This window comes from Lissotriton helveticus, chromosome 6, assembly GCF_964261635.1.
Source record: "Lissotriton helveticus chromosome 6, aLisHel1.1, whole genome shotgun sequence".
In the NCBI taxonomy this organism is placed as follows: Eukaryota; Metazoa; Chordata; class Amphibia; order Caudata; family Salamandridae; genus Lissotriton; species Lissotriton helveticus.
Genome location: NC_136067.1, coordinates 1,220,227,706 through 1,220,253,468, shown reverse-complemented (window position 1 = coordinate 1,220,253,468; position 25,763 = coordinate 1,220,227,706). Strand labels below are relative to the sequence as shown.

Genomic DNA, 25,763 nt, shown 5'->3' with positions numbered 1-25,763 from the left:
AAGGCCATCTGTAAGCACCATAAAAACAACTTTATTTTGGAGCTATTATATAGTGCTGCTCTACCCACTGGTCATTATTAGAGTATCTTACAGTACAATAGTAGAATTATTTACATCAAAATAGGAATGAGGGGTTTCACAGAAGAGAAAACAAAAGGCCGAACTGTGGTTTTAACCCGTTGGCTGCTTCCGTCGGCCATTGGCCGACGGCAGCACTACCTCGCTGGTGCTGCCGTCGGCCATTGGCCGACGCGACCACGCCCGTTTTTTAAAACGACCGCACTGCTGCAAAAAAGAGGAAGCAGCCAACGGGTTAAGGATAATTAAGGTACACTGTATAAAGTTGACAAGAGTTTTTAGGGAAAAGCAAATGGATGGGAAAGTATAGAAGAAGAGTAAAAAAGATTTGTAAAAATAGCAGTAGAACAAGATTTCAGTCTGCTCTTAAACCAACGAGGAACTTTTTGGAACCATAGGACTTAATGATTAGATTTCCACATTCAGATAGACACTCCATTTAACTGACCACGATGCAGCCAGGTGAGACCTATAATTTATTTTCACAAAACTCAAATTGTATTTACTACTGAGGATTTTCTTACCTCATAAGAATTTCAAAGAAGAAGTAGGCTAGAAGGTGTGTTGGTGATCGAACACCTTGACCATGATGGAATTCAGTTTGTAAATTCCGGTTTCTATCAGAAGCAAATGTAGATCTTTCAGCACTGGGACACTGTAAAATCAATATTTTACTTAATTTGCCATCTGTCTTCCTACCGAATGCAGTATAGCAAATGAGGGGGAAGAATGCTTTTTGAAGATTGATTTTGTAAATAGCTTGCTAAAACTTACTTCGCAGGTTCAAGGATTATTTTTTTTTAGAGATTAGAGTGAGGTTTTAAAACTTAAGAAGTGTTAAATATGCAAGCTTCTGGATAGCTGTAGATCAATCCAATAGCTCAAAGATTTTAGCTTGGACGACAGATTTAGAGTCAAGTCATCGATATGGAGCACTGAGAGCCATGCTAAATTAGGATGTGTGTTATTTAAATGGTAAGATAAACATATCTGTCTTGGTTGGAGGATCAGAAAGCTTGCTGATATCCATTTATGAAGATTTTATAGAGTTTTCTTAATTTGTATTCTTCTTCAATAGAGATTAAGCTTAAGCAGATTTTTAAATCAAGATTCTCAAGGGCTCCAATATACATGTTAGACAGAGTGGGTACAAGGATTGAACCGAGGGGGATGCCAAAGGTAAACCAAATCATGGTTGGAGGAGGAATCCTGGCACATGGTTGGTTAGGAATGGGGTAAGCAATCAGTCATTTATATGGCCATACATATTTCCAAGATGTGCACAAGCCTTTCTTGTTGAATTCGATCACTGACTGCCAAAATCTATAGAAAGGAAGAGGAGGCAAGTTTCAACTTGATCAACAATTATTCTTATAGTGGCAGTTTTGACGAGGGACCATTTGCAGAGTGAATCGAGACTGAGCAGGTGCTAGGAGGGTACCGATTTAAAAGTGGTTTTATTATCGCTATTGGAACTAAGCAGATTATATTGTGATTTCACTTCTGTCACTTATAAGAACAGGCCTTCGAACATGGGGTTACATGAGGCCACTTGGTAGACACAAATAATTACTAGGTTTTCCGTAAGCCACACAAGTATCCAGGAAATTCCAAGATGTTCAACCAGATTGACCATGTTCCACAACTTGGATGTGAAGGTCTACTGCACAAGTAAGTGCATAGATGCTGGTCACTTGTGCTCAATGACAAACTCCAGGCCACCCCCAAACACTGAATTCAACCTCGCTAAACAGGGCTTCCTATTTGGCTCAAAGGAGGTTCATACAGCAGGGCTTCCAGTTCAGCAACTGAGGCAGGGGAAGAAATATCTTTCTTCACATCTGTGGAATGTAGCATAAATGCAGTGGAAATATGAGGACTTCGTTCTCAAAGAGAGCAAGAAGAGCAGAGAACCAAAATTGGTAAGACCAGGCTGAGCCTGTAAGAAAGAGTAAATTGTTTTTAGATGCTCCTCTGATTCTGTCAAACACAGCTTATGTGAGTCATCCTATGTTACTGCTTCATTGGCGTCCAGGGGGAGAGGTGTCCCTTTCAAGGGGAGCTGTGGGACAAAACACTTACCTTCACAACCTTGAATTCTCTATCTTTTAGGGCTACCAGAATGAAGGTTCACTATAACCTTCAGAATCCAGCCAGTTCCCATGGAGGGATCTGTGGTCTGCAAACTGGGACTCACAGTACACTAGCCTTCATTTGGCCTGCCTTTCCCACAATTTCAAGAGACCAGTTCCTTGCAGATTCTAACTTAGTCACCTTGAATGTTGGTACATTACATAAAACATGACTAATTTTCAATACTTGCATGAGGTAGTTGCCCATTTTCTTACTAAAAAACAAGAGGAGATTTCTTCTGGCAATAGCAAATACAAAAGTAAAATACATTCAACTTTGGAAAAGCGGTCAGAAGAAACCGAAATAAATTAGGAGGTCTAATAGAAAGAATGTAAAGATTATTTTACGTGCCGTACCCCAATCTATAATGTTGATGGTTTTCATAGGCTCAGATGGTAAATTGTACTTGGGAAACTTTGCTTATCTGATCCATTTCCACTGACTCGATGGTAGAGGGACCCACATTACAAGCACCTTCAGATGCTTCATTCTGCAACAGATTTCTGATGCAAGGGAACTTAACTGCAAGAGCAGGAGGGACTCACCTGGTTTGTTTAAATATGTTTGCAGACTGTCAGCAAACTATGAGACGAGGTTTAATATCGCAGACCAAATACATGCACAAATCATATACCTTGATTGAAATTACCAACATACTTACCAGATAACATTGGAAATGGAAAGGACACCAAATTGAAACTAGAAACCAGCGCCCACCACAAGACTACTACTTAATGCATTCCCTGATTAAACCACAAACATTCAAGCAATGTTCCTTAGCAAAATACTCCTCACTTTTTTGACTGTGCTAGATCTGGTCTGGAGTAATGTATAAGAACGGGAGTTGTCAAAGTCACAAAGGAGTGAGTTATTTACACTACTGTGCTAATTGGTGGCAATCTATCAACACTTTCACCGCAACATTATGGGAGAAAGTGTGCTAAACAAGAACTGGCTCTCCTCCCTCTTACTTGCCCAACTATTACAGCATTAAGATGCATCAAATCACAGAGGTCTTTAAAAATGATTATATGAATTGTGGGGAACTTGTTGGCCAAAAAAGTCCTGAAAGTGTAAGGTGGTCTGGGACATTCTTTATTAATCTTTTTACAAGATTTGCCCTAAATCTTACATCTAGTATTACTTATGGTTAGATATGAATGTATGCGAACTAGGAAACACAATCTACAATCCACCAAACCTGCAGTGCAAGCATGACATGCAAACAATGCACATGCAGGGTAGGCGTTCCAAAGGATGGAAAAGACGACGTTACAATCCAAAAATACGTTAAACTGACACCAATACAGGCCTGGGAAGTATAAAGTTAAAATAATCCATACCACGTGGTTAAAACATATTCAGCATGCTAATGGCAGTCAAATTATGCAGATAAACGTGCCATGGTTAAAAGATTGCCAGTAGCTGAAAAATGAGGAAACGACTCTCCATGGTGAGATTGGAGTAAGATAGTGAATTGGGGGGAAGGGGCCAGGATTCAAGACTGTGAACATAGGTTGGACTTTGATAAGACTATAGAAATGCAACCTAAGGGATTAAACAGTGCAATAGGGAGGCAGAGAGAGGACTGTCACATCTTTACAGGCATCTGGCCTAAAATATATGAGGAATGGATTTAGAAAATGCATCTGGTTAGTTTGCAACAAGTGGCATAGGTGCTCCACAAAATGACACAAAACTCAGGGGGGAGGTGTCTGTAATAGGAAACAATCCACAATATTTGTTTTTTTAAAGTCCACCTTGATAAAAGTGGCCAGGAGAGTGACTGTATATGGTAGCTGCAGAGACACAATGGTTCAGCCACATTTGTCCTAGAAATGACATATGGTATGATTATATAAACAAGAATCAGGAAATAATTTGCTGTTTTGCTAATCGTAGGTCACACTGCCACAAACAACGAAAGTTGTGGATAAGGCTGTGGATGCAACCCAAGTCTTAGTTTTACAAGGAAATTCTGTATGAATCCTTGAATATGGATAACTGTTATGAGCAGCTAAAGGTAACATTTATATAAGCATAAAAAGCCAGATTTAACCAGCTACTTTCTTCCTCTTACAGTTGCACCTAACACAGCTTCTTTTCAACTTAAGAGAAAATAATGCTATACACCATGCTATATTCAGATGAACTTGCCAGTCACATCTTTGTGGCTAGACTACAGATTGCCTCTAGGAGAAATCTGAAACTAGTCTCTTCGCTTATCTTAGCAAATCCAAGTCACTTGCAAGGCACTGCCTTTAAACAGCAAACAGATGGACTGATAGCACTGAAGCCATTTGTAGGAGTGTGGCCTACTGCACTTCTTTTTGAATATCGGTGATACTGTAATACTTCCAAAACTGAGAAAGCAATCTACATTGTGATTCCATTCATTAAATTGAGACAAGTAAATAGCTTTTTGTTCTTTTGAATGAATACAAATCCAGGCTTCAGTGAAGGAACATTATTGTATTTCTTTTGCTTTTTGTGGTTGCTTATTTACAAACAGCTTTTATTTTATCAGCAATGTGTTTAACATACCACATTAATAAGTTTTATTGTATATCTGGTTTGCTTACTACCTGCAAAATTGTATGGCACCATTTGGATGCATTATTCTGCCTTCATTGGAATGCATGAGATATTATTTTACAACTGAAAAGTACGTGCTGCCATCATACATTTAAAACAATAAAATACACAAAGTTGTTATAATTTAGTTGCAGCAGGCATTTATTTGCCTTCAACACTGCCCGACCACTGCCTTTGCCAATGCTTGTTTCCAATGCAATGCTATCAAGCTATCCTAGTAGTGATTTGGTTTTACGATAAAATGCACAGAATAGACTTTACCTGTCTTTATTGAGTTGCTTATCCTCCGTTAGCAAAGCCATAATCGCCATCCTGTACATGTGATCGGACACACTCTCTGGATTTTCGACATTTCTGTACACCCAGCCAGTTCTCGGCACCCTCTGCAAGAGAAAATAATACACAAACGATTATGCATGCAAAGCCTTGCTACTTCGGGGCCTCAATCTCCCCTTTCGCCACTTGATTCACCCTAGGGCGGGGTCAATGAAATTAAGTACCACCGATTACAAAATAAATACGACAAAAGTGCAAATATCTCAATAACCACAAAGTGCTTAAAGGGTGGAAAAGAATGAAATGTTAGGTCAATAAACACTACTAACAAGAAAGGGAAATATAGCACGCCTCAGCATAATCCGTAGGAAAAATTACCCATATCTACTTGGAATAAGTGCACACTGTTAAAATCTTCAGGAGCATAGTGACCACGTAGAATGGTTTGGAGTGAGCCAATTTTATTTTGTAGATAATTTTTACAGTGTCATTATTTTATTTTGAATTCTAAAACAAACCGAAGGTAGTACATGCAAAAACTGGTAGGTGGACCCTTGCTATTTCTACGAAACGACGTGTTGTTTTCTTACATTCCCTACCAATTGGCTCTGGCACATCTGGTGTACTAAATTCTGCTATGGAGCAGAACGAGTGTTTCCTTGGGCACGCCACGTGTTGGGATCCTTTCGTCCTGCAATGCTCTCAAATGTCACATGGACAAAGATGCCAATATGAGAAGAGTTTAATGTTTCCCCTCCCTTTAATCAAATACATGCTCATAATAGCTAAGGAGTTGAAGTAATCCCAAAGTATTAATGAAGCACTTTACAACAGTTCTAAATCAATAAATATAAAAAGACCTTCAACCCACCACACCCACCTTAGCAATATCAATCTGAAATAGTATTCACAAGCCATCGAGCAGGATTTCCAATTTTAATGCATGCCAAGGCGTTTACTCCATCTTAAAGAACATTTCGAGAAAAAGGAAAGCATACTGGGATTTTGGATACCATTTTCTCTTGCTCTGTTTTAAGCCAAACCCAGACATAAGCCTAAGCCTTAGAGGGAAAATTACTTAGTTTTTCCTATAAAAAAAAAACCCATCAAAGAGTTCTTTTGTCCAAGATGGAGCGCTGGCTCCTGTAGCAAACAACAGTGATTGGACGAATGCTTGAGACAATCGCAGCCACTAGTTATCCATGGGGAAGCCGTCTAGCCTATGCTTGTTTGCCCAATCTGCCACTTTAGACAAAGGCTAACCAAATACCAATGAGCCTTGGTCCTGCTCCAACAGGAAAGTGCTGCCAGGTTTGGTCCCCTCTAGGCGAGAACACAAGTTATACCTCACGAATGAGGTCTTCTTAGGCCAAAACCGTTCTGGAGCTGCCCGAGTCCTCCGGCACAGCGAGAAAGATACCCTCTTCAGGGCATCAGAGCATAGATTTCGCATTTAGGGCATCCACTGCAACAAACAAAATGATTGAAGGAATGCTCGAATTAATCTCATCCACTGGCAATTGCTCAGCCCGCAATCCAGTCCATTATTGTCATACTTTATAGCACTCTAGAGAGAGACAAGCCATGTGCAAATTCAGTGTTTCTATAAAACATATTCATGCTCAAGAGATGAAATGCTTCAGAAATCTACTTGCCCAGTTAAATAAATCCGCTTGTTAACTTTTGGTCCTATATAGTGAGCTGACAATTTATAGCATGGCAGCATTCTCATACGAGAACTATGATAAGAGCCGCTCACATTATGCCAGCACTCAAAGTATCTAAGGGTACAGATTCTAATAAGGTAATGATTTTGAAGCCTTTTTGCAATGCTACATACATGAGATGGAAGTTGGCGGCAAGTGTAAGTTCCAGGGTGGAATGCCCTGGGACTGTGTGCACACCCACAAACATACTTGTTTAAGAATTCATTAACTCCTGTCCAATCTCTGCACACAGTGGAAAAGGTTAGCAATGTACTCGTGACAATGGCAGGAGAAAATATTTTCCCATTACACTCGCTTTAGGGAATGCGGTGTTGGACTAGTGTTGGATTTTAAGTCCAACACCTTCCCTTCTGATACACCAACTGGAGTTGGATTAGTAATTTAAACTATTCCAAAATCCAGCACTTCCCTATAGCAATTTGCTGTAATGACAGGCTTTGTAATGGAACTCGTGTAACACAGTTGTGGTATTGACTTCGCTGTTAAGCCACGCATAGTTTTGGCATGCGTGGTAACAGATAATATTTCTGTGTATATTTGTTCCTGCAAAACCGGAATTCACAAAGGTTTATCAGGAATGAATGTCCATGTCTACTTCTGTAAACGGTAGTAAATTCTTGACAGTCTGAAATCTGCATCAATTGGAGAACGTATGCATGCAGTATACTTTTGCCACTTTAAGAATAGGCCTTCTCATATTTTCAATGTGCCCATATTCTGGCCAATAATAGTTATTGTCAATTGTTTTTATATGTATATTTTTTAAATATGGGCACGCATCTAACGTTTTACTAAATGGTGCATTCGAGAAATGGAATTTAATGTTGCACAATCCTTTAGTAATTGATTTTTCGTGCTGCAATTTTTTAGGTGTACATTTTATTGTGAAAGCAAACAACCACCATTCCTGCTCCCACGATTCTGCATATCATCAGGGAGCCTTCTGGGAGCATTGCCAGTTGCCTCAAATTGTCAAATATTGGAAACAAGTAGTTTTTTATAATACAACCACTGCCAATAATGCAACCTGGTGTCAAACCATTTCCCTAGACTGGTAACCCTAATTGTAAAGGTTAGCATTAATGCCTTAACGAATCATATATATATTTCAAAAATCATATTTCACAGACCATACTGTGATGTTGTAAACGGAGAGCCAACGTGGTTGTGCTGCCAGGGGTTGGGCCTACTTGCCCAGTAAACAAAATAAACATGAAAGCTTCTTGTCCTAAACAATATGCCCTGCACATCGGGGAAGTGGAATGCCACACCCCTGCTGCATAAAAGTTTTGATACAGCTGAAACTGGAGTAGTCCAGTTTGAACTGCTAGGTCAGGTCACCTCCAGAGGGGAACACAAACATCCCCAGAACAGTTTCAGCCTATAAACATCATCATCATCATCAAGCACAGTTTAATCAGCACATGAACATACACATTTCTCAGGTCAATGGAAAGAACAGGTGTGACTAGGGAGATAAGTGAGGGCAATGTCATGTATTATCTAACCTCAGAGCTGAAGTTCACTGAGTTGGTCGCACATGAAGACAATGCCAAATGGGCCATGAAAGCAGGAAAGGCTGTGCCGCCTGCATTTATGTAGCATCTTGAAACATGCTATCGTGACTTTTAGGTACTTTTTCTCCTGATGAGAAGGGCGGGTGCAGGTGATGAAAGGGCAGGGGGTTCATTCCTTTTGGAGATAGCTGCTTAGTCTTGAAAAAATCCAAAAGGTTGAAACACGTGTCAGCTGCCATTTTTTGTGGTATGCTTAGTAAGATGTGTGATACACACAAGGATTAAAAACTACTTATACAAGAAGAAGAAAATATTCTGGACTCTATCTCTTCAGTTTCCACTTGCCATTACTTAGCATTACTATATGGACTACGAATGGGTGCTTCGGTACTTATTGTCGTTCAAAGGTATGTATTTTATTTGGAGATCTTAAAATTTTGTATGGTTCAGCCCACCTTGACGTCACTCAACTAAATGAAGGAGTGAACTTATGGTAGGTGTGGAGAGGAGACACGTCCCGTAACTAAAGCAAGAGATTCATATTATAAACAGTGTTCTAGCAAAAAAAATAGAGTTTAAGACCATAATCAAGATATATTGAATTTACTTCAGGATTCTTCAATGCCTGCCTGCGGCAAGTGCATCTTAGTAGTAAAAGTAACAGAAAATGATGGACTCAGGATTGTTCAAAATTCTGTGAAACACTAGCTAGACAACAGTTACCTGTAATTTGCAAATAAATGTATGCAGTGTGTAGAACATAATGCTGCACACAAAAACTTTCATTATATGATATGTGCAATATGTACATATTCTTTTTATATTTTTACATTTTGGGTCATACAAGTGCCCAAAATGTTATAAGTGAGGGTACTTCATTGCATTCTGTGAGAAAGTGGATTATTAGTTGGGGTGGATGGCAGCTGGGATGTTAGTATATAGACCGACTGACAGATCACCCTGCCACCTGTTAGAGCTCTGCAACATCATCGCTCAACTCTCTCTGAAGTACGGCAATTTTCTTTTTGTGTTAGGCGACTTCAACGTCCATGTGGATGACGAAAAATACTTGCAGGCATCATAGCTGGTAGAAACGCTTGAGGGTCTAAATCTCACGTAATTGGTGACCGCATCTACTCATATGGCATGCCACATGCGTGACCGTATATTTTCGAACAATCCCAATTTAAAAGTGGAGGCACCTGTACGCCTGACCTGGACAGATCCTTCTCTGGTACCGTTCAGTTTCTGGCTTGAATCCAAACTGCTCAAATCCAGGTCAATTCCTGACAGGAAGTGAAACTGAAAGAGGGTCACCTTTGAAGCCATTAGACTGTCACTTAAAGACACTCTCCCTCATCTGACGGGTGATCCAGACAGTGATGTATCCAGCTTTAATTGCTGGGTTACCTCCGCTTTAGACTGGTAACGCCTTCAAGAAGGAAACCCTCAGCCCCCTGGTTCTCCACGGAATTAAGAACAGAGAAATGCCTTTGCAAGAAATTGGAACGTACCTGGTGAAAATCCAAGATCCAGTGGCTAAAGGCCTCTACATAGAGGCATTGAAAACATTCCATAGGCTTACCTGTATGAGGGAATATTTCTTTAACCAAATCAAACAATTTAACAACTCAGCCAAAGAATTGTTTAAAATTGTCCAAAGCTTTACTAATCCCACTGTTCGGGACAGTATAGTTGTGCCATCTCCTTCGGAAAGCCAGGCCGCAGAGGGATCGCACTGCCCGAAACTAATGGGCATTAGGAGAGAGGAAGTTTCCTCTTTCCGAAGCTGCAGGGCACCTTTAATAAAGCCGGCAGAGTCTCATCCAAGGCTCAATGGAGGGCCGAGGAAAGTTGTCCATAATTAGCTGCAGCGGAGGTAACCCACTAGAAGGCATTAATTAGCAAAATGAGACCTCAAATCCCAGCGTGCATTTAAAAATGAACTGCCACCAAAGGAGGAGCACTGAACCCCCTATTACGGAAACACGCAGGGGAGATGCGGCAGCCACAAATCACCTCCGCTGACACAGCCTCTGAGGAGATGCAAACAGCGGCATCGAAACGCGCCAGGCCATGGACTTCAAAGGGATTTTAAGCTGCCTGCTTCGTTTAAATAAAGTTGTTACTCACCTGCAGTGCTGTGCAGCCTCAAGCTTCTGGGCGTTTTTGGAGATATCTATATATATCTATATATATATATATATATATATATATATATATATATATATATATATATATATATATATATATATATATATATAGATATCTCCAGACTTGGGGCTGTCGAGAGGTGGACCCCTAAAAGCATCGGTTCGATCCTGAGGATACGTTCAGGCCTGGTACACTCTTACCTTCTGCGCTGTCAGACGATTTTGAGGAAAAGATCCAAACGATCTACTCCGCCTTCCTTCTATTGATGTGCCCCCCTTCCCACGTCAAAGCCCTACTTCAGAACCTCCTGGGACCTGGTCTGAATTTTGCCTGTTGTCACCGAAGGACACAGTCAGACCCGCCACAGAATCCGGGTGGAAGAGACACGGTGACGAGGATATTATGCCTCGCATTGGGTTAAGCTGCATTGCGGCAAACCCCCGTGAATACTACACTTGGTAATGTGGCTGATGCGGTGGGAACGGAAGGAGGCTTTGACACGCAACTAATTAAGGGCACACGGAACTTTTACTGCACACTGTGCTGAATACGGCAACTTTCCTTTGGTCATCACCGCCTTGGGACCCGGATTCGGACTGCTGCATTCTGGGCCCCCGTAGTTAGAGTACCTACAGTACTAACTACACCAGGCGGAGCCCCATATGGGGGAGGAACAGCCGCTACCAATCCCTAGAGCGGCAAGACATTTTGAGTGTGGACTGCTTCCTGGCTCATCATTACTCCATGGCGCTGACGAAGGCTCAAAACGCCGAAATGCATTCGCCTAGATGGAATTGTTGTAATAAAGACTTCCATATCCGTTCCCGTGCAGGCCTCCGCCTTTTTCTTTTGGGGAAGGATTTCGTTTGCATTTCTACACACGTTTGCCAGTAACGTCTAAGGAGGTCCCCGCATCACAAGAGGCCTGATCTGCAGCTGGCAACGCTTCGGCAATTTCTCTCTGTCACGGTAGTGACACAGTCAGACCCGCCACAGAATCCGGGTGGAAGAGACACGGTGACGAGGATATTATGCCTCGCATTGGGTTAAGCTGCATTGCGGCAAACCCCTGTGAATACTACACTTGGTAATGTGGCTGATGCGGTGGGAACGGAAGGAGGCTTTGACACGCAACTAATTAAGGGCACACGGAACTTTTACTGCACACTGTGCTGAATACGGCAACTTTCCTTTGGTCATCACCGCCTTGGGACCCGGATTCGGACTGCTGCATTCTGGGCCCCGTAGTTAGAGTACCTACAGTACTAACTACACCAGGCGGAGCCCCATATGGGGGAGGAACAGCCGCTACCAATCCCTAGAGCGGCAAGACATTTTGAGTGTGGACTGCTTCCTGGCTCATCATTACTCCATGGCGCTGAGAAGGCTCAAAACGCCGAAATGCATTCGCCTAGATGGAATTGTTGTAATAAAGGCTTCCATATCCGTTCCCGTGCAGGCCTCCGCCTTTTTCTTTTGGGGAAGGATTTAGTTTGTATATATATATATATATATATATATATATATATATATATCTCCAGACTTGGGGCTGTCGAGAGGTGGACCCCTAAAAGCATCGGTTCGATCCTGAGGATACGTTCAGGCCTGGTACACTCTTACCTTCTGCGCTGTCAGACGATTTTGAGGAAAAGATCCAAACGATCTACTCTGCCTTCCTTCTATTGATGTGCCCCCCTTCCCACGTCAAAGCCCTACTTCAGAACCTCCTGGGACCTGGTCTGAATTTTGCCTGTTGTCACCGAAGGTGTCACTCAGGGAAAAGTGTAGGTCTGGCTCTCTGGGAGAGCATTGCCCGGCTCGGTTCTTCAAACTTCTGGCCCCTTGGCTCAATCCGCTCCTGAACCAGATCTGGAACTCCTCCCTGACATCTGGTACCTATCCAGCTGCTTGGAAACAAGCGTTTCTGCTGCTTTTGCTTAAGAAACCGGATGCAGATCCAGGGGAGCACAAGAATTTTAGGCCTATCTTCCTTCTGTCAGCTGCAGCGAAAATTCTGGAAAAGGAATTCCAGAAGCAACTGGCTGAATTCCATAAATCAAACAACTGCTTACATGATTCGCAATCAGGTTTTAGGGCAGGGTACAGCACAGAGACCGCACTTTTTGAAGTCCCTGAAACCAATGGCTAATCAGTGGACCGGGGCGCCTCAGCCATGCTGGTGTAACTTGACCTGTCTGCAGCTTTCCACACTGTGGCCCACCCGATCCTATTGGAGAGCCTGAGACAGGTAGGAGTGTGGGGCACTGCACTGTCCTGGCTCCAATCATTCATGGAGAATCAATCACAGCAAGTATTTTTACGTCCTTACGTCTCCTCTCAGAAACCCCTTGTCTGCGGGGTACCCCAAGGTTCAGCACTGAGCCCACTTCGTTTCAATGTATACCTGGCTCCCCTGGCCATGACACGGGGTCTGAAAGTAGTCTCCTACGCTAATGATACTCAGCTGATGTTTCCCTTTAATGAATGCTCGAAGGCTGCCTTTCTTAAATTTGAGCAATGCTTGGAAAACATCTCGGCCTGGAAGATGGAGAATTGCTCAAAGGTTAATACTGAGAAAACAGAGGTCTTATCCTTCAGTCAGGTGGCACCACCACCTTCTAATCTGTAGTGGCCCTCAGAGATGAACCCACCACCTAACCCAGTGGATTTGGCCAGAAATTTGGGGTTTAAATTTGACAACGACCTCTCTTTTAAGACCCAGGTACACCATGTCTTCTGGAAGTTAGGAGCTCCTAGAAAATTCCTTCACTTCCCACCGGAGGACTGCCGGAGGACTGCAGTCCATGCAATGATAACGACCCAGCTGGACTATTCGAACAGCCTATATTTAGGGCTTCCAGCTTATCCGGTCCGCAGACTAGAGAAAATTCAAAACGCCGCTGCCAGATTAATTAAGAAAGTACTGATTCGCCATCATATTTTCCTTCATCTGTGGCGCCTCCGTTGGCTTCCTGTCATTAGGAGGATTGAGTTCAAGGTGCTCACTTTGGCCTACAGAGCCACCAGAGATCAAGGCCTGGATTATCTGTAGCAGAGATTGCAAATTCATCAGCAAATCTGGGCCCTGAGATCAAACTACCTGCGACTGCTCAGGGTTTCCCGCTTCCTTAAGGGCAGTGTAGGGGGCAGAGCGCTCACAGTGAAAGCTGCAAAACTCTGGAATGCAGTGCCCCTTTACCTCTGCATGATGGAGTCAGAAAAGGCATTTAGGAAGGCTCTGAAAACATGGCTCTTTAACCTGCTGTAGATGGACCCCTCGGTTACCCCTCACAGCCCTCGGTTACCCCTCGCGGCCATCGCACGCAAACACAACCTCAACATAATCTCCTACGCCGACGACACCCAGCTGATCCTCTCCCTGACCAACGACCCCGCCGCCGCCAGAACCAACCTGCACGAAGGGATGAGAGATGTAGCCGAGTGGATGACGACCAGCCGCCTGAAACTGAACTCAGACAAGACGGAGGTCCTCTTCCTGGGCTCCTCGCCCTCCGCCTGGGACGACTCCTGGTGGCCCCCCGCCCTGGGCACCGCACCCAAACCAACGGACCACGCACGCAACCTGGGCTTCATCCTGGACTCCTCCCTCTCCATGACCAGACAAGTCAACGCCGTCTCCTCATCATGCGTCAACATCCTACGCATGCTACGGAAGATCTTCTGGTGGATCCCCACCGAGACCAGGAAGACCGTCACCCAGGCCCTCGTCACCAGCCGACTGGACTATGGCAACGCCCTCTACGCCGGAACCACCGCCAAGCTCCAGAAGAGACTCCAGCGGATACAGAACGCCTCAGCCAGACTCATCCTCGACCTCCCACGAAACAGCCACATCTCCGGACACCTGAGAGACCTGCACTGGCTCCCCGTCAGGAAAAGAATCACCTTCCGTCTCCTCACCCACGCACACAAAGCCCTACACGACCAAGGCCCGAGCTACCTCAACAACCGAATCAACTTCTACGCTCCCAAGCGCCACCTCAGATCAACCAGCCACGCCCTCGCCGATGTCCCACGCATCCGAAGAGCGACAACAGGAGGAAGGTCCTTCTCCTACCTGGCCGCCAAGACCTGGAACTCCCTCCCGACCGACCTGCGCCTGACCCAAGACCACCTCGCCTTCAGGAAGAAGCTCAAGACCTGGCTGTTCGAGCAGTAACGGCACCCCCCCTCCTAGCGCCTTGAGACCCTAGGGGTGAGTAGTGCGCTATATAAATGTCTTGATTGATTGATTGACAGCGAATCTGCAATTCAGCGCTGGCACACTTCTGTTGAGGTAGCCGTGCGCTTTACAAACTCAGTTATTATTATTATTGTTATTATTATAATAATGTCACTATCCTGAAAGGTCCAGTAAAGGTTTCAGTAATATAGACCTGAGCTCAAACCCTAATAGCTATGGCACAGAGTAGACAGGCTTATCTTAAGAAAATGTCTAAAGCCTTTTGAAGTACCAACACAGTTAAGACTTCGAAAAACACAACAAAATAAAAATTCCGCTCCAATTTATAAAAAGAGAGAATAGTTTGATGAACACGATGACATCAAAAAGACAAATATCTATGAAGGGCAACTGAAGATATGAAATTGCAAATAAATATGGTGCAGAACGCGTTAAGCGTCAAGGTGGATCACCAGGTCAGAGTAGACTGGGAGCTAGGAGAAATTTCAGGTCGACCCGATGGAGCACAGGACAGATACACCAACCAGGTTCGAACTAGTTGAAGATTTCACCTTCAGAAGTAGTCTTGAAAATGGAAGTCAAAACCCTTCAGCAGGGCAAGAAAACAAGCTGTAGCCAAGAAGGGCTTCACAATGTCAGATAGGCCTTGGAGGTGGTCCCAGTGAAGCCACTGGATTAGACAGGAAAAGTGGGGAAATTCAAAATTCACACCCTGGTAAGTTGTCTAGCTAGCTGGTGGGGGGGGAGGGGAGGGGTCAAGACTCACTCCAGCAGGGTCCCGGGCATGTCCAATTAGAACTAGTCTGGGCTTTTCAAGAAAAGGCTTCTTGCAGCATGTTGTGGCCCTGTAGCTTATCAGAAGGTCAGCTAACTGATCCTTGGCATTAGCTTCTTTGTCCTAGGTAAATGTGGAAGCAGGTCCAGCCCTTCAGGACGCCTCACAGGTTCCAAACAGCAGGTGCAGTCCTTCCACAGGTCCAGATTGTTCTGAACAGAGTGCCAAGGAATGCCAAGTTTATGTCTGGCATGAACGTGTGAGAGGGTTTACGATTCCTGGACATTCCTTGCCAATGGGGGTCAAGGTGCCAGGACTAACCATACCCACTTTTGCAGCAGTTCCTATGTGCCATACTGCAAATAAACCCACTGTGCCACTTTCCGCCTTAAATCCAAAATGGTGAAACCCTTCTCCCTTTGTGCACAGCTTGTGTGCCGACCCTCGAGGTGTGGCCATCGAAATGAGAAATCTCTCCTTTGTGGTCATTTCAAATCAGTTCTGAGGGCAGTTCCATCTCCACTGTGATTGGAGACTGTTAATTGGAGAGAACAAAGAAATGGGCTGTGCAGCGTGCAGATAAAAATATGACACATGCCTATGACAGGGGAGCCCTTTTGAATTTAATCAAGTTCCTGGGCACTGGCCAAATGGTCATTCCACCAGAGGAACAAAAATACCTCTCCAGTCCAAGCACTCGGTCTCAGCTCTTGGGGCAGTTGTCATACCACATTCAGGGCTTGAGCACTCAGTGGGCTGCATATGGAAGGCAATCCGAATTAACCTTTAGAGGCTTTAGGAAAGAAAAAGGTAACTTGCTAAAGGTACCCTTTACTTAATACTTTATTACAAAGCGGACTTTGACAGCAAAATAGACTTTACATAAATATTACATGTAGTCCAAGAATAACATTTCTAGCTATTTATTAACCACAGATAGCACTATTAAATGTAACAGTGCATCCCTGTGTTTATCTATGGAACAGCTACCCTTGCTACAGTGAAAACAACTTTTAGATGCTAGTCACTGAAAGACATATTGATCTTAAATTTCAACATATCCTACTTTTAAAAACCATTCACCCACATTGTGTCCTACAAGGCTTACATATGGGTGACGTATTAATATTTAAAAGGAAGGCTGTTGCCTGTCAAAAGGATCTAAATTATAGGTCGAACTTTGCGCACCATATACTATAGACTTTTAAGAATGTTAAATATGTAAAGTATGTGTTAGCCAATTTGACATGTTTTAGGATTCAGAGCACATGCCCTAGAGTCTGGTTAGCAGTGTCCCAGTGCATCGTTGAAAACCCTGCATCTGTCCGCAAAACATAGGAGTTACCACAAACACTTCCCTGCCTATTCAATATAGTGAATCAGACTATTGCTTTTAACCATTACTACCTAAATAGTGCAACTATGGAGTCGTCAAAAAGAGTGGCCATTGGCGTCAAGAAGGTGCCACAATATCTAGCTAGTAACATGAAATTGTGAGTCATTTGCGGAGAAAATTAAAGTCAAGAACCTCAGGTTAAAGAAATTACAGAGTATGGGAGAAGTCACAAGAGAAAAAAGAAAAAGAAAAGGAATGGATTCATGCTTTCACAAGTGGATAGATGCCCAACTGTTCTGTTTCCCATGGTTTTTTCATGCTTTTTGATTGTCTGTCCACAATACCAATGCGGTGTAAGTTATAATATGCCACTTTTTGCTTGACACATAAGAGGATGCTGGGAAAAAAAATCATCTGGAGGATTTGCAACAAGCAGATTGAGGTGTCCCTTTGGAATCCCTGCAATCTATAAACATGAGCTGTGCACAGGTCACAAAGGCAGGGCCCTTGTTTGATACAAGGTGACTTGGGAGGAAGGGCTGCAGCACAGATTCCTGCACAGCCCAGCTTTAGGAACACTTTAGGAACAAAGCATTGGCGAAGTCAGTAGGTTTGGGTTTAATGCATTAGCGTGAGATAGAAGGAGCAGAGAAAGGGAGAGAGCCGTAAACAAGGCCCTAATGCAGTTCGATGCAAGCACTCGGTTGGAGGCGGAAGGATACATTCAAACAGCCAACTGCATCACGTGACCAAGAACTACTCAACTGGACTGAGCCAAGACATTACTGACAAATTCACAAGCCAGTGGCTGAAAGTGGCCGTAGTAGAAAGTTAATGGTTAAAACGGGCAGATCAACAATCCTCGCTATACATATTGTTAGCAAAAGGTCTGTTTGACAAATATGCTGTCAAAACCCATACCTAAGGGTCTCAAGCTAATCAGATAGCAGGCATTGAAACAAATATTCTTCGTAAATAGCTCTTATTCGGTTGTGGCTGCTATGTGGATTTGACTCTGCACGATCCTACTATCCAGTATATGTAATGGAAATAGAAAAGGCAGAATTCTAGCACTCTACACGTAGGACACAATGAGTCACCAGTTATTGAAAAATATTTTTGCATGGTCCAAAATGTAATGTATTGATGACTGCATTTAGATTTGAAACATTAGCAATCTATTTTGCTCAGACTTTTGAGAAGCATCAAAAGCCCGACCACATCTCAAACCAAAAAGAAGAAAGTTGCATCAGTGGAGATGGCAACCACATTCAGAACGAACCAGAGCATTGCTTCCAGTGACAATCGGGACTTGGACCATCCCAACTCCAGTACAGAGTCTGAATTGCCCTCAGTTGAACATCCAACTCATTTGAAACATAGGTTGGCAGATTACTTATGAAATAAGTTCAGGAAGTAGCTGTGACTGGGGTGAAAAGGCTGCTGCTGTAGAGAATGGAAGAAGTCATAAGCAGATGGGTAACGACCTATAAGCATCTGAGCAAGAAAGGTCATAATTGTACTCCGAGATGGAACAAAGACTGCAATAGGATATTGAAAATAGGCATGAGGTGCGGGCTTGGCATCATATACGGAAATTTGAAGGCACACCGCACTTGTTATCTACCCATACAGCAATGGGCAGGAGAATTTACAAGTTGGGTACACAAGTTACTTTGTTTGGGGGAAGGGGTGTTGCTGTTTGGCCTGAGGGCTGGATATGTGCTGTGTGAACACCTATATGGTGGGTGCATCTCTTGGGAGTAACCCAGTTTGGTTCAGGGGGGAGGAGTCCAAAGTGGTCTGACCTAATAAATTAATTGGCATGTAAGAGGGATTGGACAGCTACCAAAGTTATAAAATCCACCTCCAATTGGAAACACAGAGGGATTCAGGTGGCATTCATTAAGGAGACACATCTAACGAGACAGCTGGTCACAAGGCTTCAGTGTACATGCAGGGGGGTGGTGTACGCAATAAAGTATTTTTATTCATACACTAGAGGACACTCAATGTGTATTTAAACTAGGGGTCACTTTGTGGACACATATGTAAACAAAATTCAGAGATAATTGTTTTGTCCTGCTGCAAGGTAAATTAGAAGGCTATTAGTTATTGCTCAAAATCAAGGTTAGCTCACATTTCTTGCTACATTGTCTCTAGACCTGGCCTGTTATCCATAGTGCCCGATGGACCCAACAGGAGATTTTATCTGTATCCTTGATGTGAAGTTCTATCAATCCACCTCCCACCAATTCAATTCAAAGAAACTTTAGTCGGAAAGACTTTTCGCCCATTAAAGTGACATAAATACAGCAAGTAAAAACGTTTCAAAGAAATTAAAAAGACATATCAAAAACAATAAATAGATCACGGTTGGCTGATAATAGCGGGAGAGCTTAGAGCAACAAGGTGCCAAGTGACCTTACAGCAGGATTTAACCCCTTGCATGCTCGTGACGGAACCATACCGTCACGAGCCACGGTGGTGCTGTGCTGGTGACGGAATGGTTCCGTCACGGCCCCCGCGCCTACGCTGCAGTGATTTCGCGCCTGCGCGGCACGTTCCATTGAGCCGGCGGGGCCGTGACGGAACCATTTCGTCACATGCACAGCGCCACCGTGGCTCGTGATTTATGCGTGAAGAAAAGTGTAAAAATTCCATATCCTGCAACTTTCGTGCAGCTCTCCAGTAGGTTGGCAGACAGCCATCTCTGATTATTGAACGACATTACCTGTTCGTCTTGTGGAATTTTTACACTTTTCTTCACGCATACTGTTTCGGCCGCAGATGGCCTGTTTCTGAATTTAACCCGACTAGTACCGTGATGGAATTATCACCAGTCCCTCGACACAGCCCATTCTTAAATCGTTTCAGCCCTGAAGAGTCACGGGTGATTGCCCGATTTGACAAAACACGTGTCGGCTGGCTTCATGTTCTTCGGATCTCCTTTGATAGGAGTGCGACTATGAACTATAAAAACTAATTGAAAGAACCTTTGGTGTATTATCATATCTGTTCTTGATACATGTGATTACCCTCTAAAAAAGATACCTTGCTTGTGTGCTCTGGACTTTGCTTATATCACCTGAAAGCTAACACTAGCAGTGTCCAAAATTTCCACATGGCTGCCTACAGCTATATTCAGCTACACTGCCAGTCCACCAGCTGCTCGACTGCAACACAATTTAGTAGCTGCGATACTATAATATTAAGCCCATCAATAAGAGAAGGCACGATCTCCCACCAATGCATCATACTCAATTCAGTAGGGTGTCTCAAGGCTTCAAAAAAATGAGTGAGGACCCATGGATGCATAAAGAATTAAACATTGTTCGTATTCCCCAATGCATGATTGTTATGTGTGGGTGGACTGAATACGGAGTACAGGGAGACCGTACCAAGTGGTAACCCATACCGAGTACCTACCATTTCTGACCAAAACCCATGTTGAGGTTGCAATTTGGGAGGCAGGTAACATATTTCCCCTTATAAAAACTGGAAGGAGGGATCTTAGAGAATTAACTATTCCAGGCATTCCTTTAGGAAATCATCAGAGATTACTTCACACATAATAGAAGCACAATGTGAAGGTGCTAGTTGAATTGTAAGCAATCTAAACAGTATTAAGAGGCCACAGCATTTCACTAACAAAAGGAATAATGAAGACACATGAACGTGAATTACATGCCTTTGACAAAGCCGTACATGACTTGGAATGGGACGGGGTAAGGAATCTTAACAGAAAGATACATTCAGATGAGGAAAGGGAAAAAGACACGATAATAGAAACATGAAGTGTCATAACTATATGGAGTACATGCCACGACCAAACAAGGAGGGAGAATGGGTCGGAAGGATGCTGGCGCAGCTAATCCAACCCTCATCAAGATTGCCCTCATTACAGTGTGTACTCTCAACAAGAAATAATGTTTTTCTGCAATGCTATGCAATCATAAATTATATGAGAGGCAGCGCTGGCTCCTCGGAGCGTTGTCCCACTGCACAGCAAGCAATTCAAAAAGGACAAATATAATGATAATAACGCAATGTTATTATCATTTTATTAGGTCGAGCCTAGCGCAGCGCCCATGCGCTGCTCTATGGGGAGGCCACTTGGAATAACTTCAGACTTTCTCAAAATTTGTCCTTGTGGTTTTTAACTTCCACACAATCTATTGGCCTTTGCTTATGGCTTTCAAAAAAGAAAGCACACAATTGGCCAGAGGTGGGTGCATGTCCAGCTTTTTCTCTAAAGGTTCCCTCGCACAGCATTTGGGTCTCAGGAGCGAGCAGCGGCGCGCATTGTGCCAGCTGCATTCCTCCTTATAGTGGCTCTGCAGCGCTTTTTTTTTGTTTGGTTGCAAGTGAAAAAAGTACTAACACAGCATTTCACTTCCTTCGCTGCTTCTTTGTAAATTTGGCTTTCCCTCTTTCCGCTTTACGTTAGGAGCCCTCTCCACCGTCCAAGCACAAACGCAGTCCCTTGTTTTATATGTTGCTTTTGCCCTCCCACCTTTCGAGCACAAATGCATTGTTTCCCTTCCCCCACCCTCTCTGAGTGCATCAACTTAGGCAGCAAGAGGCCCGGGCACCCACTCAGCCTCGGATCAATTTCACGGTGCTCAGTCGCCTGCTGGATGTGGGCTCTTATCTCCTACAGCACAGACATCGCCGAGGGGCATCAGGGAGCGTATGTAAAAAATGTTATACTTGTTGCAAGTAAAAATAGTACAAACGCAGCATTTCCCTTCCGTAGCTGCTTCTTTTTAATTTTGGCTTTCCCTCTTTCCGCTTCACGTTAGGAGCCCCCCTCCCACACTCCAAGCACAACGCAGCTTTGGGGTTCTCAGCATACATGTACATGCTAGAGCTGATTTACACTATGTTCTCCACGCCCTACGCTCTTGGTAGAGCTGCGCCTCGTGTGTGACAAGAGGTGTGTGTGCATCAGAGGCAGTGCGAACCCAAGTGACAGCGACTTTAATTAAAGATATCCCGTAGCAACCTCATTCCACTCTTGGTAGAGCTGCGCCTTGTGTGTAACAAGAGGTGTGTGTGCATCAGAGGCAGTGCGAATCCAAGTGAAAGCGACATTAATTAAAGATCTCCCGTAAGCAATCTTATCAGCAGCCAAGCTTCTCCAGTCTTGATGTCAGTGGGTATCGCTGTGAGTCACTGTGTCTGTTGAAAATTGTCGGTGCGCACTGGCATTTACTTGTATTTTCTGCTGTGTGCTTAATGATATCTCGGTGTCGCTGGGTCCGTTTGCAGCGGCATTCCTCTGTCACTCACACTTACACAGAGCTATTTGCCCATGTGTTGTGCGTGTCTCCATGTGCCTCTGTTTTTTTTCACGTATAGAGAATTGTCTGTTTATTGTGTGACTGTTTCCGTGAGTCGCACCTTCACACTGATTACCTGTCTTCATCTGTGTGATTGCTCATCTCTTTGGGGATATAGCTTGTGCTGGTGGTGTATCTGTCAACCAGCTGGCTCATCTGTTCATTCCTGTGTGTGTCTTGGCACGATCAGCAAATCCAGACTGCTCTGCAGCAGCCTCTGCCTCACAGAATGAGCCATGTTTACAGAATGTTGATCATTATACCCACCCGCTAAATTACACACAGCAGGAATTAACACATCTCGGCAAGGACGCGCAACATCCTGTGCTTCTGGGCAAATCACTTACCCCCAGATTCATCAAAGTCATGTTTTGCGAGTCCTTAATAGCAAATTTTAAGGATTCGCTATTGAAAGACTCGCAAAACGGGATGCATGTAGAAATCGCAATATTTTTAGCGATTTCTACTGCTTTCTTATTTGCGATTCGCTAATTGCGAATCGCAAATAAGGCATGGCTTTCCTATTCATTCCTATGGGCCTAAAGGCCCATAGGAATGAATGGGGAGTCATTCCTTATTTGCGATTAGCGAATCGCAAATAAGGAAGCAATTTCAAGGGTGCCAGGGTGTCCAAAGGACACCCTGTTGCACCTCTGAAATGGTAATGTACACTGGTGTTGCGCACACACATGTCCCAAGGACATGTGTGTGTGTGTAACATACAACTTGGAAAAATGCACTAAAGTGCATTTTTCTAAGTTTTTGCTATTTACCACGTAGTTAGACTTTGCGGTAAATAGCGGCCCCAGATTGCGAATTCGCAATTTTGAAATGGTTCATGCATTGCATTTAAGGAATCTCAAATAATCGCAATGTAGCGATTTCTAAAATTGCGATTTTTGCATGTGGGATGATGCATCCCAAATGCAAAAATACCGCTCGCAAAGGGCCAGATTCTCAGAATCTGGCCCTTTGCGAGCGGATTTTGGTTTGATGAATCTGGCCCTTAATCTCCCCGTGCCTAATAAAAATGAATGTGCCCTATGTAACGTTACTGGTGCTCGTATAAAGCGCTCTGATACCTGATACCTTTGGGTCAGGTTTGAGCTATATAAAACTCTCCCCCCCCCAAAAAAAAAACCCACCAGCATTTCCATGAGACATGTCCCGGTGTGTGCATTATCATGCAGTTAAAGTACAGAAGATGCATGCTCAGTACCACTGGCTCTGTCACGTGGTTTGCTTTTGTCTGTCTTCCCGTCTTGATTTCCGTACCACCTTCTTCATTGCGCTTTAAGCCCCTTGTATATCTATTCTTCGGTCTGTCTCTGTTCCCCTACATCTCTGTGTATGCGCCTCTGTTTGCACCCCATCTAGGTACCCATAAATATTATGCCTCTTCTCCTCTATCACCAGTCCAATCTGAAGGAACTACTAGAATCCTTGCCCCTTGAAGCTGGAGCACTCTGGAGCAACTTTACACTCTGGACCTGGAGCTACCTCTGAGCACCCCCAGCAGCCAATGAAACTGGAGCACCCTCGGCATCTGGTGAACTTACCACCCCGGCGCTCCCACGGCCTTGTGTGCACAGCTATACTTTCAATGAGCAAGAGTTCAGACTGTGTTTGTAGAATCGCAGATAAGAGCCAACTGCACTCACATTTAGAGCCAGGATTCAGCAGTTTAGACACATTGATACCATTTATTAGCTGATTTGTACAAAGTTAAACCAGAAAACCTGGACACATTGTGCCTTCCTCACTTAAATAGTGTTATCAAGCAAATTATTTTACTAAAAATCTTTTTTCTTCATTATCTCACATGAAAGCACTTACAGATATGCGAGTTCAGAGCACCAGTTGTAAAACAATAACACTTTAAGTACTTCTCAATGCAGTGCTATAATGTAACTATTAGTGCCAAAGCGTCCACATTAAAGAACAGTAGCGGATGTAGCACCCAGAGTAATGTGCTGCATGGCTAAAAACTCATAAGATCCCATAGGCGAGACCTATTGGCTATGCCAATGCTTGTTTTTCTGTTGTGGCTCATCTGGTTAGGGGTGGGGCTAGGCTGTCACAGGAGCAGGGGGGAGGAGTGGTGGACACTCGTGCGCATGCCGGTTTGGCTGACTGTATTGGCACAACCTGTGTGGAGAACATGCACAGCCTACCAGTCCCTCTCTAAAGCGCCGAACAACAGCACTCAGACCAATCACAATGCTGCAGTAACACAGCATCGTGATTGGCTAGGGGAGTATGGGAGCCCGTGTGCCGCCTGGTTTCTGCTCCTAGAGGACTCAGAAGCAGCAGCTGGTATGAAGGATTGTGTTTTTTTCCTTTCATTAACCCCCCCTTCCCCAAACCCCCCCCACACCCTCCCTTGCCACCCCCTTTAAGTAGCAGCCACCACTGAAGGAAAAAAGGAATAGCTGGGTATGTAACGGAGGCCTATCCGAACAGGGCGACTCAAACTGGTAGCAGCCGAAACTAGGGAATTGCTGGGTGAACCCGTTACTAAAACTGAGATTAGAGATGCTATTAACGAGCAGTCGATAGGGAAGAAACAAGGCATAGACTACCAGCCTGCAGAATTCTAACCCAACATATAACGATCTTCTTGTCCCACACTGAACAAAAATATGATGCACTGGGCCAGGGACAGACTAATTTGCATATAGCCAGGTTCTGAGCTGGGATGGGGCAGTGAGCTAAATAACGGTGATGGATCAAGCCCTGATCTTTGGACTGGGTAAGAGTGGTCTGCTTAATTCAGACACACTGTTCATCACCACCCCCTTTTCTGAATCGTTTTTGGCCACTATAGGTGTGGCAGGGTATACTCAGACATGAGTCCCTTGCTCACTGCTCCATCAGGATTCAAGCAAGCCGGGCTGACGAGGCTGAAATGCCAGAAACCGGTCCCCGGTAGCATGTCTCCTTTCTGGTGAAGAATTGGCTTGGTAGTTTGGTCTGCCCTGTTCCCATGATCCCTAATTTGCATATAGCCAGGTTCTGAGCTGGGATGGGGCAGTGAGCTAAATAACGGTGATGGATCAAGCCCTGATCTTTGGACTGGGTAGGAGTGGTCTACTTAATTCAGACACTCTGTTCATCACCACCCCCTTTTCTGAATCGAACAAAAATATGTGCATTAGCGATGGAGCATGGCAGACTGTCAGCAAAAGCTAGAGAAGAGAAGCCCTGATAGTTAGCCCTGATCCTTAGCCAATTCAGGGAAGAGACTACATATAGGACACCATCTGTGCCCAACATAGATTACAAAATCCAGAACATCGTTTTGGTTTTACCCCCATTTAAAATCATCGGCCCACAGGCTCCAGAACGGCTTTATACACACATATAACACCTCTCTTAACATAAGTAGATTATTTAGAATCTTTAAGGAAATTTCGACAGGCATGTGAGAAAAGGTGATAGTGATTGCCACTGACTAAACTGAGGACACCTCATGGCAGTCCTATCTAAAATTTGAGTGGGATGGAATACATTGATTACACTGCTGTACTCAGAACCCGCAGCAAGGATGCAAACTGGTAAATGCATTTCTAACCAGTAGGATATCATTAGGGGCACCAGGCAGGTGTGCCCACTTTCCCCCC

The 25,763-nt window shown here is 44.0% G+C and overlaps 1 protein-coding gene across 1 annotated transcript in view; it reads right to left on the bottom strand.

Annotated features, from left to right (window-relative positions):
- The window catches only part of HDDC2 (HD domain containing 2), a 109,880-nt gene that overhangs the window by 61,189 nt on the left and 22,928 nt on the right, over positions 1-25,763 (bottom strand). Inside the window, exon 2 of the mRNA XM_078646959.1 lies at positions 5,068-5,189. Within this exon, the coding sequence (XP_078503085.1) occupies positions 5,068-5,189 (122 nt within the window). The remainder of the gene's footprint in view (positions 1-5,067; positions 5,190-25,763) is intronic.